Here is a 15,456-nt window from a genome sequence, read left to right as displayed (position 1 = left end):
ATATATATATATACATCATCATATGTTACATAATTGGATCTGCTTTCTTGAGATCTGTTTGTACATGTCTTTAACTTGATACTAGTCTGTTGGTATCTTTTGACTTTGGCTTCTTCTTTTCTGTGGGCCTGCTTTCTCAGTTTTGTTTTTATATTACAAAGTGACACATAGTGTAGGGGCACTTGCTGTCAAATTCAAAAATAAAAAGGATGAAGCTATAAATTATCCCAGCTTCCTTTTGACTTCATTTATCACTTTCCGTCCTCAATTCAATTCTGTGCAAGCGATATTTGAATCACAAAGGAAGAGGTGGAATCCGCGCCATCATCAATTTCCACCTTATTATTATTGATGAAACTCACGTGAACTCATCTTATAATTATTATTATTATTATTATTATTATTATTATTATTATTATTATACTCGTACGCCTTCTCTTTTCTATTTATTTGTTATCAATTCAGTTCCCAGAACAGACTCACTAAATATTTATTTTGATTTCCAATGAGTCGGTTCAGGGAACTGATGGCTCTGTTTTTACAGGAAACTGCAGAAACAGAGAGGGGAAAAAACAGGAGTACGATCGTTGACTTTTTGGCAGTGAGAACGATGGACGGTGGCGGTAGGTCGTTAAGTCGACGAAAGAGCCTCCATGAACGGCTGGGATTAAAGAGCATCGTCTGTTGTGGGTCCATCTGGGGCTTTGGGGCGTCCGCCATGAAAGCAGAACCTAACGACGACGAGGATGAAAACGACGTCAATGTGGATTCAGTACGTCAACAGATAGACGCAGCTGATACCAATGACGAGCCCGAGTGCACCCTCCCGTCTCCCAGGATGAACCTCGCGGACGCATTGGCAGCAGAACGTCAATTCCGGTCCACTAGTGGGACCGGTGACGATACCCAACCTCCTCTGTCTACAACAGAGACAACAGAGGAGGTTGGGACTCCGTTGAGGATATCATTGATGAGGTTACTGGAAGAAACGGAAAAGGAAACGGACGGTCAGGATGAGGATGATGAGAAGGAAGAGTTGGGAAGGGATGAGATGTGCTGCGTGTGCATGGGAAGGAAGAAGGGTGCAGCGTTGATCCCCTGTGGACACACGTATTGTAGGGTGTGTTGTAGGGAGTTATGGTTGAACCGAGGAACTTGTCCCCTTTGTAATCGATCTATCCTTGAGATCCTCGATATTTATTAATTTCATCTATATATTATTATTATTTTTATTATTAATGTTTGTTTGTTAAGAAAATCACTTTTATTCATATTAACTTAATAAAATTTCTTCTATTCGTTCCAAAATATACTCAAATTTAGCTTTCATTACCAAGTCTGATCTCATGGTATGGTATGTTTTTAAAATGGAAATTTGGTTTGGAACACCGTCTGTTACTTATCAACCCACACCAATATCGTTACAACAGACAGACCCACCTTATGTAGGTTTAGGTCCCATGATCATAATGTTTTCTTAAAAAATCGTAAAGACGATATGTTAAATTTTTGAAGGACCTCATAAAAATAAATAGATGGTATCTATATAGCATCAAAATAAAGTATGGTTTTGTGGTAAATCTTTTGTCCTTCTACTAATAGCTAGTCACGGGTTCAAATCTTTTTAGCATTTTTGAATTTTAAATTCTAAAAACCAAGATTTTAGTCAAATAAGCACATGAATTTTTGAATTTGTTACTTAGTTGTGTTAAAACTTGAATTTTAGACTACTTATGCCCCGACCCAAAATGATGACCAGCCCGAAAATTCTAACGTCTGATTGTGAAAAGTTACACACCAAAAAAGATGGTGCCCCGTCGGAAAAATATCACGGGTTCATCATCAATACCGATAGATACTTCATCATGTGAAGGAAAGTTCTTTCACCCACTTAAATGCTACGAAGCACTATTGCTTAAATGTGTAGTTGTTGAAGACCGAGGTATATGATGCACACATATATAGTACTTTTAACTTGTCTTGTGTAGATTTTTTTATTTATGGTTACACACCTTTTGTAACATGTAGGAGACAAACAAGTAGGTTTAAGAAGATGGGTCTGTCAAAAACATACTTGGGGCATTTACATGACCAAAGGTGTCATGTTAGTGACAATATTAAACTCCCAAACTGACATAAATACCCTTGCCCCAACCATTTAAAGCAAAGGAATTTATTGAGAACATGTACTCCATAACTACTCATGTTGCCATCTCTTAGCAAGAAAATATCGTGTGTTGAACTAACTCTTGTGACAACTTCATTTGTCAACTTAGACTAGGTTAATTTGTCTTAAGTCTCTTTTCTCATTAAGCTTGCAATTCATATTAATTCATCAATGAACAAGTTATTAAAAATATATATTAAAGCATACTTACCACTCACCCTATCCTTTAGGCAGCTCGTTGTGGGGCGGTATGCCATGCCACCAATGTTAAACCCACCTGACGTCCGATGTTAAAGCGGCGTTACAGGAGCTCGTTGTTACTTAGGAAACTTAGAATTTGTTATCTACACACCCCTTTGACCTATTCACACACCCTTAGAAACCATACGATCGTATAGCTCATATACGATCGTATAAGAATGCAGCTTTTGTCATATGTTCGCAGGTTTTGTCTGCTGTGCAGACTTTCCATACGATAGTATGAGTGCTATACGATTGTATAGCTTGTTTTTTTAAAAAAAAATTAACAATCTGCAACTTGTGAGTTTTGAGTTTTGACAAAGGGTATAGCATGTGTTAACTACCCGTTAATTATGTGTTAATTTTTTTAAAGTATAACTAGTTGTTTGTCTTCTTCGTTCGGCACGAGACCCGTATATTTAGAGGAAAAAACATGTAGCATAAACCCAATTTGCTAGATTAATACCATACAAATTTAATACTATACAAATTCATACACAAAATTCTTGTTGTATCTTTCTTGTTATGATAAGTAGATATAACAATAATAAGATACAAAGAAACAAAAGAAAATACCAAATAACATCATAACTAAACTTCAAACAAACATCCCTAATACATTACAAAGAAATACCCCAAAAGATAATACAAGTCTTAACACCATACACATTTATTGTTATAGAATTCGCTATCGACGGACCCCCCAAACAACTGAAACAAAATAAATATTTAGTGATGCTCGTGCTTAAATAATACAAACACAATTTTAAAAAATAGACCTGATCAGTTGTAAACACTGATATGTTGTTATAGAATTCGCTATCGTTATCGTCATCGCCAGAAATCGACATCACTCACGCTAGTTTGGTAGTGAATGAATGAGAAAGAAACAAGTCCCCTTCGTGTGTATATATTAAAACCGGTAGAATATTATATCACGTCCGGAATATTGTGTCGTATCAAATAATAAACTGAATATTATATCACGTCCGGAATATTGTATTGTGTCGTTGCGTAAAACGAGGGTAATACGTACGAGATATTATATCATATATTATGCGGAATTCATGTCCAAGTATATCACGTTTGGTTTTAACATGCACGGCTATCTCAATCAAATTTGATTTTTGTTTTTTTGTTTCCATACGATCGTATGGGAGTCATACGATAGATTCCATACACTGCGCGTGCAGATGTACTTTTTTCGTACTTTTGTCCCATATGATCGTATAGGCCCTATACGATCGTATATAGGGTGTGTGAGTTTCTAGAAGGGGTGTATGAATAACATGACCCTGTGTAAAAGGTCGTATGAATCTTTTTTTAGAAACTATGACCTGTCATGCATATTCCTTGGAATATTGAGAATGGTCACATGTTCCTATGTTACTTGTTGCCATGCCTAATGCATTTTTAAAAAGTGACCAACTACCCCTCATATATGTTAGTGGAACCTTCTAATCAATGAAATGATAAAAAAGAAAAAAAAACTAAACAACCTGTCACTTTAAACATCATGTTGATTTCGGCAATGACAAAATTGGAAAGAAGAGCTATAGCATATCTTCGGTCTATCACATGTATATTTTATATACGTTTATGTATTTATACTTATATGATGCTTACATAAAAAAAACATGATTCTTGCTAGCACTATGTGTTATCAATAGGACTCCTCTCACTTGTTTCCCGTCACTTCACTTAACCGAGCTCGAAGCCACATGGCTTGTCAAGAGGTTGCTAATGATGCCATATACTCGACTTCACACGAAGATAATACAACATTGCCCTGTTTCGGTGAACACATGGACATAGGTCTTTTGACAAAATAAAACACCGCCTGGTGGTATTTCGCATGTCAACTTCATCAATGTTGTGACTACTGTCACTAAACCGGGTTAACAACTTGGTATCGGCCCGGCGATACCATATACCCATGCTCATCTTAGAATCTATTGCACCCCCTAGCATCTGATATTCCTTTGGATCTTGCATATACTGACTAACAATTCCAACCGTGTATGCTAAATCGAGTTGGTTATGTATCTAACCGGTCTATTGTACTTGGTTCCATTGACCAGAACTCCACTCTCGTCTCGATAGAACTTAACACCGAAATCCATCGGATATTGAGCCGAGTTACACGTTTACACCCTAGCTAGTTTACACCCTAGCTAGTTTTTGTAATCATTATCATGCCGCTTTCTTGCTTAATTGAGATCCCCTTATGACCTTGGTTTACTTTAATACCAAGATAGTACGTTGATTTTCCAAAGTCACTCGCCTCAAACCGTTCCCGCATTTGATACCAAAAGACCATCAACATACACTACACTACACTACAATAATCAACAAAGGCTTTGGTGATTTCTTCAAGTGTAGGACTTGTTCCTTGGTACATCTTTTGAAACCTTAGCTTTTAGAATCCCGTTCAACTTTAAATTCCAGGAGCTTGTTTTAGCCCGTAAAGAGCTTTAGAGAGTTTATACACTTATTACCCTCTCCTTTTACTAGGGCTGTTCAAAAAGCTCGCGGCTTGTGGCTCGCTCGAAACTCGCTCGAAAATAGCTCGAAAAAAGCTCTGCTCGAAAAAGCTCGATTCTAAATGAGCTCGACTCGACTCGGCTCGATTTCTAAACGAGCCGAGCTCGAGCCAGGGTCAGCTCGGTCTTGACTCGACTCGTTAGCTCGGCTCGTTGTCTCGTTTAGATTAAACCCTAAATTTTAATATCTATATATAATAATATCATACCAAGAAATAAATAAATAAAAATTATAGATTATGTCACTCGATACCTAAGACCTTATTAAATAATAACGAAAATAAAACAAATAAATTTATAAATTTTCTAGTTTATAAATTTTATATAATATGTACGTTAAAATTATTTTTTGTATTTTATATATCAAATTTTGTAAAATATAAAATAAAAAAATAATAAATAAAAAATAAATTTATTTAAAGGAGTCCGGCTCGACGAGCTCGAGCTCGGCTCGAGCTTTATACGAGCCGAGCTCAAACTCGATTTTTCAGCTCGATAAAGAAAACGAGCCGAGCTCGAGCCAGCTCGATTAAGTTCGAGCTCGAGCTCGAGCACACTCTGGATCGACTCGACTCGACTCGGCTCGTTTACAGCCCTACCTTTTACGAACCCACCCATCCAGTTGTTCAACAAAAACCTCTTCTAACCGTGCCTTGTACTTGTTGACTAACTCACCGGGTTAAGAAAACCCATTTTACCCCAATTGGCGTCACCCCGTTAGTTTCTAAATATTGTGTTTCCTGATCAAATGTCTCTCAACTTTCATTGCTTGACCCCCTTATTTAACCTCCTTTGCTTCTTGGTAGTTCGTGGGCTCATCTTCAATCAAGTAAATTTTAATCGAAGAGCGAGCATATTGAACACAAAATCGAACCAAGTTTTCTTGTATATGTTCGTTTGTTAAGGAAATGAGTGCGTTCGTTATTTCACAATAAGAAGTAATAACTTATTTAATTTCCATTTCTAGAAAACGTTTACAAACAAGTGGTAGGCAAACGGAACAAGCTACGCCGCTACCCCCTTTTGAATAGCAAAGCCAATCCTACTAAAAACGAAGCTTTGAGACCTAAGAGTTGAAGAGGTTCCATGTACGACACGCTGAACCCTACTCAAAAAATTTACAGCCTCTGGGCCAGGAAACCGAAGGTATCAAAAGCAAATGGGAGAAAATGTTGATTCTCTAAACAAGATTTCTCGTGTTTAACAACTCTGCCTGATTCAGCCTTCAACGCAGCCTGACCCACAACAAACCCACGGTCCCTGAGCCCAACAAGAGGAGACACTCCTGTAAGATCCACACAAGTGTGTTTCCCCTTGCCCACCCGACCACAAGAATATCAGCTGGTCGTAAAGTAGACATCCCTTCAAGAGGATCCGTGAGAAAGTTAACAGGGGCTCTTTTTTAACAAAAATCACTGCCCGTTTAAGAACATCATACAAAACATCCCTAACCAAATCATGTCTGTACTTAAAGCTAGACAATTCTGCACCGCATGGTCTCCAAAAGAATCCAAACTGACCTTGCGACAAATTGGGCAAGGCTCATCAGTCGGAAACATAGGTATCATTAATCGGTACTTAAGGATGGATAGCCCGATACTCCAACCCCGACATATGTTGCCCCAATCCTTTAATGGGGATGGCCGTTAGAAAATCCTGAGCTCGAGGGGCCCGAAGGCATTCAAACACCGTCTTTTGGCGAGGGGATAGATTAAACTTCACTTCTAAACTTTGGACGATTCCACTAAATAAGGCACTCGTCACAACATGTTGGGCCTTTGGGGGGGTGTCCTTATTAGAGAACCCGCTAAGATCAAAATCTGGAAATGAAGTACGTAAACGATCCATCGCACACTCATAATCAGAGTCCAACCCATAAATATCATAACCCCGAAGAATATGGTCTTGCAAACACCACAATTGTGCTCTCGAAGCCACAAAAGCATATGTAGATACATCCTCGGCCGAACATAGACCCAACCCCCCAAAACGGGTCGGAAGTGACGTCAACCTCCATTGGAGATCCCCGAAGAACGGACCCCCCACAAATCACGATGTCCTCAATCGCCCTTCAAAGGCCATTGTCAAATATAGAAACAGCTTCCCCCAAATACATAGGTTGGCACTTTCTCAAACCGAACAAAAGCTTGAAAACACAAACGATCATTTCACGAACGTAAACGTAAGCAGACACTAATTAACAAACATAGCTGGACACATGCACAAACAAATTTGAAAACACCAATTACAAATTCACAAACGTTCGCTTCGTTTTACAACCATAGAAATTAACCGAGAAAATGTGGTGTTGTTAACTTAAAATGAAATGCATTTAAAACTCGTACTGCTAAGGTTTCAAGTGATTTTGTATGATTAATAGAAGTCAATTTCAAGCCTAAAGCTTAACCCTTTGACCATATATAAACCCATTGTATTTTTCCGCCTCAAGGGCATCACCTCCACCCAATGGCGAAGCTTAGACAAAAATGCAAGAGAGAGGGAGGACTCAATACGTATAGAAATTTAGTAAACAGGGGCTAAACCTGAACCCACTTGGCTCACAACCCATTTTCACATGTAACCTAACCTGACCGCCCCGCTTGTCTTGCAAGGGTTACCCACCGTTACGGGTTTAAGACTTATGACCGAAAGATCATCAATCATCGGTCGTTGATTTAGGATTAATATGAACCAACAGTTACATAATTATCTTTACAATTCAACATTGGCTTCTAATTTACTTAACCAAAACATATCATAAAGACACTTTTAATAGGAAACACTTTGGCAGCATAAAGTTTATACATACTTATTATTATACACTTACTATTCAGCAAGAACCAGAACTTTAATTGTTCCTCGACTGTTTGCAGTTATCATTGTCGGGCTGTCGTTTTTCCAACAAACAGCACTAGTGAAATACGACCCCGGCTCCTCACCTTCATTTGCATCCATATTAAATCCGTGCCATGCTGCAGGCCTTGAAATAGCCTACAAAAACACAAAAACAAACAGATTATTTTAATCAATATTTCAAATAAATTATTAAAGATGATGAAGCTTTTGTGTAAAGTTGCAAAATAACCTTGTGGTACACAAAAACTTCATTAGTCTCACTGCCGCATGCGATGTATTCACTATTTACAGTTAGTCCCACGAAGTTCTTCTCGTTCACATGTCCTCTAAACGTGCGCAGCTGCAAGATTAAGAAAGTATTATTTATTAAAGATTATCAATTGTGTGTGTAAAGAACTGACAGTATAAAATATAAATAGTAACAAAATTAATTCTTTATTGAATGTGTCTTTGGTACAATTTTTGGAACTCAAGTTACAAGCACTCTAATGAATAAACGTAAAAAAAAACTTACATTTGCCCCCTCACGATCTTATACTTAGGTCCCCTCAAACTTACAAGATGTCCCCAAGACTATTTTATATTTTTTTTCTTATTTTTTCTAGCCAACCACAAGTTGACATGTGTGTAATTAATAAGATTCTACTTTTTTTTTTCGTTTATAGATTTCCTGTTGTTGAAATACCATATGTTATAAAATTCTGAATATACAGTTGCGTTATGTTTTAATGTAAGTGTAAAGAAATGGTTGTAGTGAAGTAATGTTTATTACTTGAAGGTGTGAGAAATACATAAGCAATTACATCTATATATACACAACTAAACCCTAGCTAACAACCCATAAAAGGCCCATGGGCTTTAGCCAACTATATGGGCTAAAACCCTAACTAAATACAATTAACACTCCTCAAGTTGGAGCATAGATGTTAATCATGCCCAACTTGTTATAAATAAAATCTATCTGAGCTTTCCGGAGCGGTTTAGTTAGAATGCCTGCTAGCTGAAAATTTGTCTTCACATGAACTGGTTGAATGGAAGGAGGATCAGTTTGTGTGCCTACTACCCGATCTCTGATAAGGTGGCAGTCGACCTCAATATGTTTTGTCCTCTCATGAAATACTTGATTCTTGGCTATGTGAATGGCTGACTGATTATCACAGTATAACCTCATCAAGTCATTAGAAACAACCCCGAGCTCTTTGAGAAGACGACGAACCCATGTCATCTCTGATGTTACATCTGCCATGGCTCTATACTCCGATTCGGCACTCGACCGGGAAACCGTGTGTTGCTTCTTACTCTTTCATGATACAAGATTTCCTCCAACAAACACACAATATCCGGTGGTAGATCGTCGAGAAATTGGACAACCTGCCCAATCTGCATCTGAGAACCCTGATATCCGACCATCTCCTTCTTCCGTGAAGGCACCTACACGACAATGACCCTGATCGGAGTATAATATACCCAAGCCAGGTGAGGTCTTAAGATATCTTAAGACACGAAGGGCAGCATCCCAGTGACCGGTGTATGGTGTAGCCATAAATTGGCTCAGAACACTGACAGTAAAGGAGATATCCGGTCGTGTGACGGTTAAATAATTAAGTTTACCAACCAGCCGTCTGTATCGCTCAGGATCTTTCATTGGATCTCCTTCCTTTGGGAGGAGTTTCTTTGTAGGAAGCATTGGGGTATCAACAGGTTTACAACCCAGTAAGCCACATTCAGTTAACATATCAAGAACATACTTTCGTTGGGAGAGGAGTATTCCTTGTGGAGAGCGGGATACTTCTATGCCAAGGAAATACCTCAATCGACCTAAGTCGCTGACCTGAAACTGAGACTGAAGAAACTGCTTGAGTTCGGAAATCCCGACCTCGTCATCACCTGTGATTATAATGTCATCCACATAAACAACTACGATAATCCTCTTCCCTTTCTGGTGTCTAAAGAAGACAGAGTGATCGTAGGCACTCCGAGTCATCCCAAACTGTCCCATAACACTAGAGAATCGACCAAACCATGCCCTGGGAGACTGTTTAAGACCATATAGAGAACGACGTAGTCTACAAACTTTCGAGGCCTCCTCCTCAACGACGAACCCTGGGGGCTGCTCCATATATACCTCCTCCTCAAGAACACCATTAAGAAAGGCGTTCTTGACATCAAGCTGGTGGAGCGGCCAATGATTAATGGCAGCAAGAGCGATACAAATACGGACAGATGGCATTTTAGCAACCGGAGAGAAAGTTTCATCGTAATCAATGCCATATGCCTGAGAATACCCTTTTGCAACCAACTGAGCCTTTAAACGGTGTAAGGAGCCATCCGGGTGTAGTTTAACCGTAAACACCCAACGACAACCAACAATACACTTCCCTTTAGGAAGTGTTTCAAGATCCCATGTATGATTGGACTTTAGAGCCCCAATTTCATCTTCCATAGCCTGTCTCCATCCTGGGTGAGCGAGAGCACTCGTCACATTTTTGGGAATCGGGTAGGAATCAAGTGTAGTGGTGTACGCATGAGATTCAGGAGATAGGTGGGTGTAGGCAACATAGTCCTGAATTGGGTAACGAGTACATGTCCGGGGTTCCTTGCGAAAGGAAATAGGAATATTGGGAAGTGGGGCACCAGGAGGATCATAAACGGGTGTATCAGAGGTGGGTGGATCGGGTAAGGATGTAGTTGTGAGAGGTGTGGATTGCTCAGATGTAGGCGGAGTATCGGAGGGTATTTCGGGGTCGTGGCCAGGGTGTAATTCAAGAGTCGCTGATGTTTGACCCCTACCTCGCCTAGCATATGGGAAAAGCAGTGGCGGAGATTCTGTCGGTGGGTCAGAATCAGTAGAGATTGGATCGGTAGAAGGAATTGACACAGGAATGGTGGGGATGAAGGGAGATGTGGGTATATCGAGGTCAGGAAATGGGTCAGAAACAGGAGTGGAATACTCAGGAAAGTAAGGACAGGGCTCATTAAAAGTGACATCGGCACTAGTAAAGTATCGGTGAAGAGATGGGCTATAGCACCGATACCCTTTTTGAACCCGTGAGTAACCAACAAAGATACAACGAAGGGCTCGGGGATCAAGTTTGATTGTTTTCGAACGATGGTCATGAACATAGGCAACGCAACCAAAGACTTTAGGTGCGAGAGGAAAAGGAGTACCAGTGGGACATAGTATAGAAAACGGTGTTTTACTATGAAGAACGGGTGTGGGCATACGGTTAATCAGATATGCAGCTGTGAGAACGGCATCTCCCCAAAAACGATGAGGGACACGTGATTGGATCATGAGTGTGCGAGCAACATCCAATAGGTGACGATTTTTGCGTTCGGACACACCATTTTGTTGAGATGTATATGCACATGATGATTCATGAATAATACCGTTGTTTTTCAAGTACGAAGAAAAGTCGATGGAAAAATATTCCTTAGCATTATCGGATCGGAAAGTTTTAATGGTGGTGTTAAATTGGTTTTGAACACAAGCATTAAATTCTTGAAATATGGAAAAAATTTCACTACGAGATTTCATCAAATAAATCCAAGTAGTGCGAGAACAGTCATCAATAAAGCTAACAAAATATTCAAAACCCAAAGTAGATTTGGTAGGGCAAGGCCCCCATACATCAGAATGCAAAAGTTCAAAACAAAAACTGACTCGATTAGACACTCTAGGGGGATAGGGACGCCTGGTATGTTTACCAAGTTGACACGACTCACAATGAAAATTAAAAGACGAAAGTGGTAAATCTGGACGCATTTGCCTCATAACCGCTGTAGAGGGATGACCTAACCGACAGTGGTCCTCCTTGACTGAAGCAGTTGCTATAGAACATGTAGGACCTGACGGGAAGATTAAGCGGTAGAGGCCTCCAGATTCAAAACCTGTGCCAATCAGACGGTTCGTCCCTAGTTCCTGAAAGATACAGTGAGTAGGATAAAATTTAGCAGAGCAATTGTGTTGTTTAGTAAGTTGGCTTACCGAACAAAGGTTATCGGGAAATTTAGGAACATATAGAATAGACGAGAGGTTAAAGTTGGATGAGGTGTTAATGGATCCAACCCCCAGTACAGGACAGGAAGACCCATCAGCCAGTCGAACAGGTTGGTGGGAGATTTTATTAAGGTTAGACAGAATACCCGAGTTCCCAGTCATGTGATGAGTGGCACCCGAATCAATAATCCAAGATGAAGAAGGACCAGGAAGCGTACCTAAATCGGCCGTATTGGCACATGGAGCAGGAACAGGATCAGGAGTATGAGAGGCTAGAAGCTGCTGGGGACGACAATAGTCTTCTTCGCTAACTGTGTAGGTGGGAGTGGCGGTTGGACCTGAAGTCTCACCAGCGGCAGCCAAACGAGCTTTGGGACGAGGAGGTGGCTAACTTCCAGAAGGGCGGTTCGGGCAGTCCCATTTCGTATGACCTGGTTCCTTGCAATAGTGACAAACAAGACCACCGCCCCGTCCAAAACTCTTTTTGTGGGTCATATGAGAACCTCGACCAGTACCCCGACCAGTAGATGTATACATAGCCGATGTATCAGTAGGGGGTAGAGTTGCACCAGGACCATACATTTCCCGTAACAGGTGAAAGGTTGATGCAACTGAAGATGTAGCAGCGGAGTTGCTTAACAGTAGGGGTCGGGCGCTTGAATACTTAGGTGATATCCCGGCAATGAAGGTCATGACATCCATCTTGGCGTTTCGCTCCTCCTGAATCTTCAAATCAGTAGTGGGTGGAAACATAGTACGAAGCTCATCCCGGAGTTTGCAGAATCGTGTGAAATAGTCGGTAAATGTAGAATCACCTTGCTCGGCCCGACCATAGGCTTGAACCACAGAATAAGCATGAGAGATAGACTCCTTAGCCGAAAAGGATGAAGAGAGATGATCCCACATTTCTTTTACGGTGGAAAAGTTTTGAGCAATAGTAAGGATTTGTGTATCCATAGCATTCCATAGGGCCATTAAGATTCCGCTATCATCAATTTTCCATTCTTTGGTAATCGGGTCCGGGGGTGGTTTAGTGAGATGATCGTCTTTGTCCATACTTTCAAGACCCTTTTGGACAAAGAGACTCCACGAACCCCAATTTTTTGAGTCAAGTTTGATCGGAATGCGAAGAACAGCTGAATAATTAATAATACCTGGAGCAATCTGATTTTCTGAAGTCTTTTTATCAGCCATTGGATCTGAAAGTTTCTTATCCGAACAAATACAAACGCGAACTGAGACTGAAAAACTAAAAGATCCCGAATTGAAAAACTAACAACACAGGGTGGTGCGGAAGCAAAAAATAAGTAACCTGGAAAAAATACGGCGGCCGGAGGATGGTACACGCGCCGTCACGCGGCAGCGCATGGGTGGCAGCGGCGGTTCTTCAGGTGGCGCGTGGGGGCGCGTGCGGCGGCGGATCGGCGTCGGATTTTCAGGGTTTGCTAATCGGAGGGTGGTGGTGACAGTGGGAGAGGCGGTGACGGCGGAATATATCTCGAAAAAGGATTACGAGATCTGGACAGGAGGTAGACGGGTTCGGTTTCAGATCTAGGGCCGGCTGGTTCGGTTCAGATTAAGTGGCAGCTAGGGTTTAGATCGAGAGCCGTAGCTCTGATACCATGTAAAGAAATGGTTGTAGTGAAGTAATGTTTATTACTTGAAGGTGTGAGAAATACATAAGCAATTACATCTATATATACACAACTAAACCCTAGCTAACAACCCATAAAAGGCCCATGGGCTTTAGCCAACTATATGGGCTAAAACCCTAACTAAATACAATTAACAGTAAGTTTCGTTCAAAAATGGAGATGCGCATGATAATGTACAAGCTGAGCACTTATGTACAAGTCGTTAAAGCTGTATACATAAATCAGTTTTAAAAGTTAGTTTTAAATTTTATATTATGGCTCCTCCAAAACTTGCAATACGTCACCCTCCACTTTTCAATATTGCTTTTAAGGGTGTGTTTACGTGAGGCGTTTCGTTTTTTTTATAAAATTTTGAGCAAGTTAGTTTTTTAACGATTAAGTGTGTCCTTTAATACTAGTTTATAACTAAGTAATGCTTCAAATATGATTTAAAAAACTATTTTGTTACAAGACTGACCGGGATATTTTGCTTCACGTCCCATAGGCGCAAAGTGCTGTCGGTAGACGCAGAAGCAAGCTCGTGATTGGACAAGAATTTCACATACGAAACTTCTTTCCGATGCCTGCTGAAAATATGCAACGGTTGGCTGATATTTCTTAAATCATAATAATGAATGTGATGATCTGCTGAGCCCACCTGCAATAATGCATATATTTGTTGAAAAGGTATATTTATATAATTAACGGTTAAAAGATTTGAAATTTAACAAGAACTTACTGCCACGTGAAAGCTAGATCCGGGATTATACTTCACTGAGCAAATATTTGCTTTCATGTCAATGTTAAGAACACTTGCCTCTTGCCTTGTACACCATATCTTCACCTGTTGAATATAATCATAAAAACTGTATTACTTCTCAATAATAATAGAATTTATTTGATAAAAATGATTTACAAAGTTTTATGCAATAAATACCTTACAGTCGTCACTTCCAGATACTAACATTGTAGGATCGGTACGAGAAAAATCAAGACTCCATGCTCGTTTCTCGTGCTCTTCATACTCCATTACGCTCTGAGTTCATAATTGTAATTTAGATTGGCATTAAAAATAAGTAAAAAAATGACGCTAATATCCTACCTGACGAGTAGTTACATCCCAAACAGTGACAATACCCTCATAATCACTACTGGCAATATGACTCTTGGTGTATTTGTTCCAGCTCAAACAACTAAGTTTTGACCGCGTTGACATTTCCACCACAGGACACTGAACATCTGCTTGCTCATTCACCACCTGGAAACGCAGGGGAATAAAATAAATAAACAATCTTGAACGATAAAAAGGTTCAACTTTGGATTAATGCGACACTCACAGAGGCAAATTCAAAAACTTTAATGCGCCTTGAAACTCCAGCAGTAGCAAAAAGCTCATCATCTCTATCAAACTCTATGCTGCAATGTTCCCGTTGTTAAAAAAGATCAAACAACACAACTCTTCAACTTATACTTATAACTAATCTAACTAGCCTTGATATAATATCAGCAGAGTGAAAAAGATCCCCATGTCTAAGTCCAGCAATGACTCGCAATCGACTACATATATAGTAAAAGAAACAGAAGATTGATATACTAAAGATTCATATTTTACAGAAAAACAAGACAAAGGTACACATTAAACCTATATCGTGTAAATGAAGAAAGTAGAGATTGAAAATCCTTTAATCCTGCATGATAACCTTCTCTTTTAGCAGGATTACTCTCTCGTTCTTCCTGTTTCTGCACTTGTTTTGCCCAATGTCTCCGCTTTTGCAGGTAGCATTCTTGCAAGTCGTTGAACTATTTGTTGCAATAATCAAGTTCAGTGACTTATATCTATATAATTATAGATAGCAAAAGACGACGTTAGAAGGTTTGTTTAACCTGTGCGTGGACCCGTCTTTTTCTAGCTACAGAGATTCCTAACTGTGAATCTGAGCCACTGCAAGCATCCTTTCTTTCATGTGCATCGGGAAGGTTAATTATACTGCGTTTATCCATCTGTAGGTTAAAATC

The 15,456-nt window shown here is 39.8% G+C and overlaps 2 protein-coding genes across 2 annotated transcripts; one reads left to right on the top strand and one right to left on the bottom strand.

Annotated features, from left to right (window-relative positions):
* The first annotated feature begins 526 nt into the window (after positions 1–526).
* LOC143616900 (uncharacterized) lies at positions 527–1,780 on the top strand. The gene is made up of 2 exons (XM_077089597.1): positions 527–1,120; positions 1,727–1,780. The coding sequence occupies exons 1-2, from the start codon at positions 527–529 to the stop codon at positions 1,778–1,780; spliced, it is 648 nt and encodes a 215-aa protein (XP_076945712.1).
* A 5,803-nt stretch (positions 1,781–7,583) lies between these two features.
* On the bottom strand, positions 7,584–15,441 carry LOC143616899 (E3 ubiquitin-protein ligase COP1-like). Its single transcript, XM_077089596.1, has 10 exons — positions 15,325–15,441; positions 15,083–15,240; positions 14,932–14,997; positions 14,778–14,856; positions 14,543–14,698; positions 14,378–14,476; positions 14,180–14,284; positions 13,919–14,098; positions 8,036–8,146; positions 7,584–7,941 (listed from the first exon to the last, which is right to left on the bottom strand). Exons 1-10 carry the CDS (start codon positions 15,439–15,441, stop codon positions 7,777–7,779), a joined length of 1,236 nt encoding a protein of 411 aa, XP_076945711.1. The 3' UTR covers positions 7,584–7,776.
* Positions 15,442–15,456: the final 15 nt, after the last annotated feature.

The sequence above is a fragment of the Bidens hawaiensis genome, unplaced genomic scaffold (genome assembly GCF_021521415.1).
Source record: "Bidens hawaiensis isolate Kalapana, Puna unplaced genomic scaffold, B.hawaiensis_p1.1 tig00050606_1, whole genome shotgun sequence".
NCBI lineage: Eukaryota > Viridiplantae > Streptophyta > Magnoliopsida > Asterales > Asteraceae > Bidens > Bidens hawaiensis.
The sequence above is the reverse complement of the archived record's forward strand: the minus strand, read 5'-3'. Positions and strand labels throughout refer to the sequence as shown.

What these genes read in the sequence shown, in the direction of transcription:
- LOC143616900 (XM_077089597.1), top strand. Translation starts at nt 527, where the DNA reads ATGGCTCTGTTTTTACAGGAAACTGCAGAAACAGAGAGGGGAAAAAAC. An exon ending in GTGGACACACGTATTGTAGG is followed by an intron (nt 1,121 to 1,726) that starts GTGTGTTGTAGG and finishes CTTGAATTTTAG; the next exon opens with ACTACTTATGCCCCGACCCA.
- LOC143616899 (XM_077089596.1), bottom strand. Translation starts at nt 15,441, where the DNA reads ATGGATAAACGCAGTATAATTAACCTTCCCGATGCACATGAAAGAAAG. An exon ending in TCTGCTGATATTATATCAAG is followed by an intron (nt 14,857 to 14,931) that starts GCTAGTTAGATT and finishes GGAACATTGCAG; the next exon opens with CATAGAGTTTGATAGAGATG. An exon ending in GGGATGTAACTACTCGTCAG is followed by an intron (nt 14,477 to 14,542) that starts GTAGGATATTAG and finishes TTATGAACTCAG; the next exon opens with AGCGTAATGGAGTATGAAGA.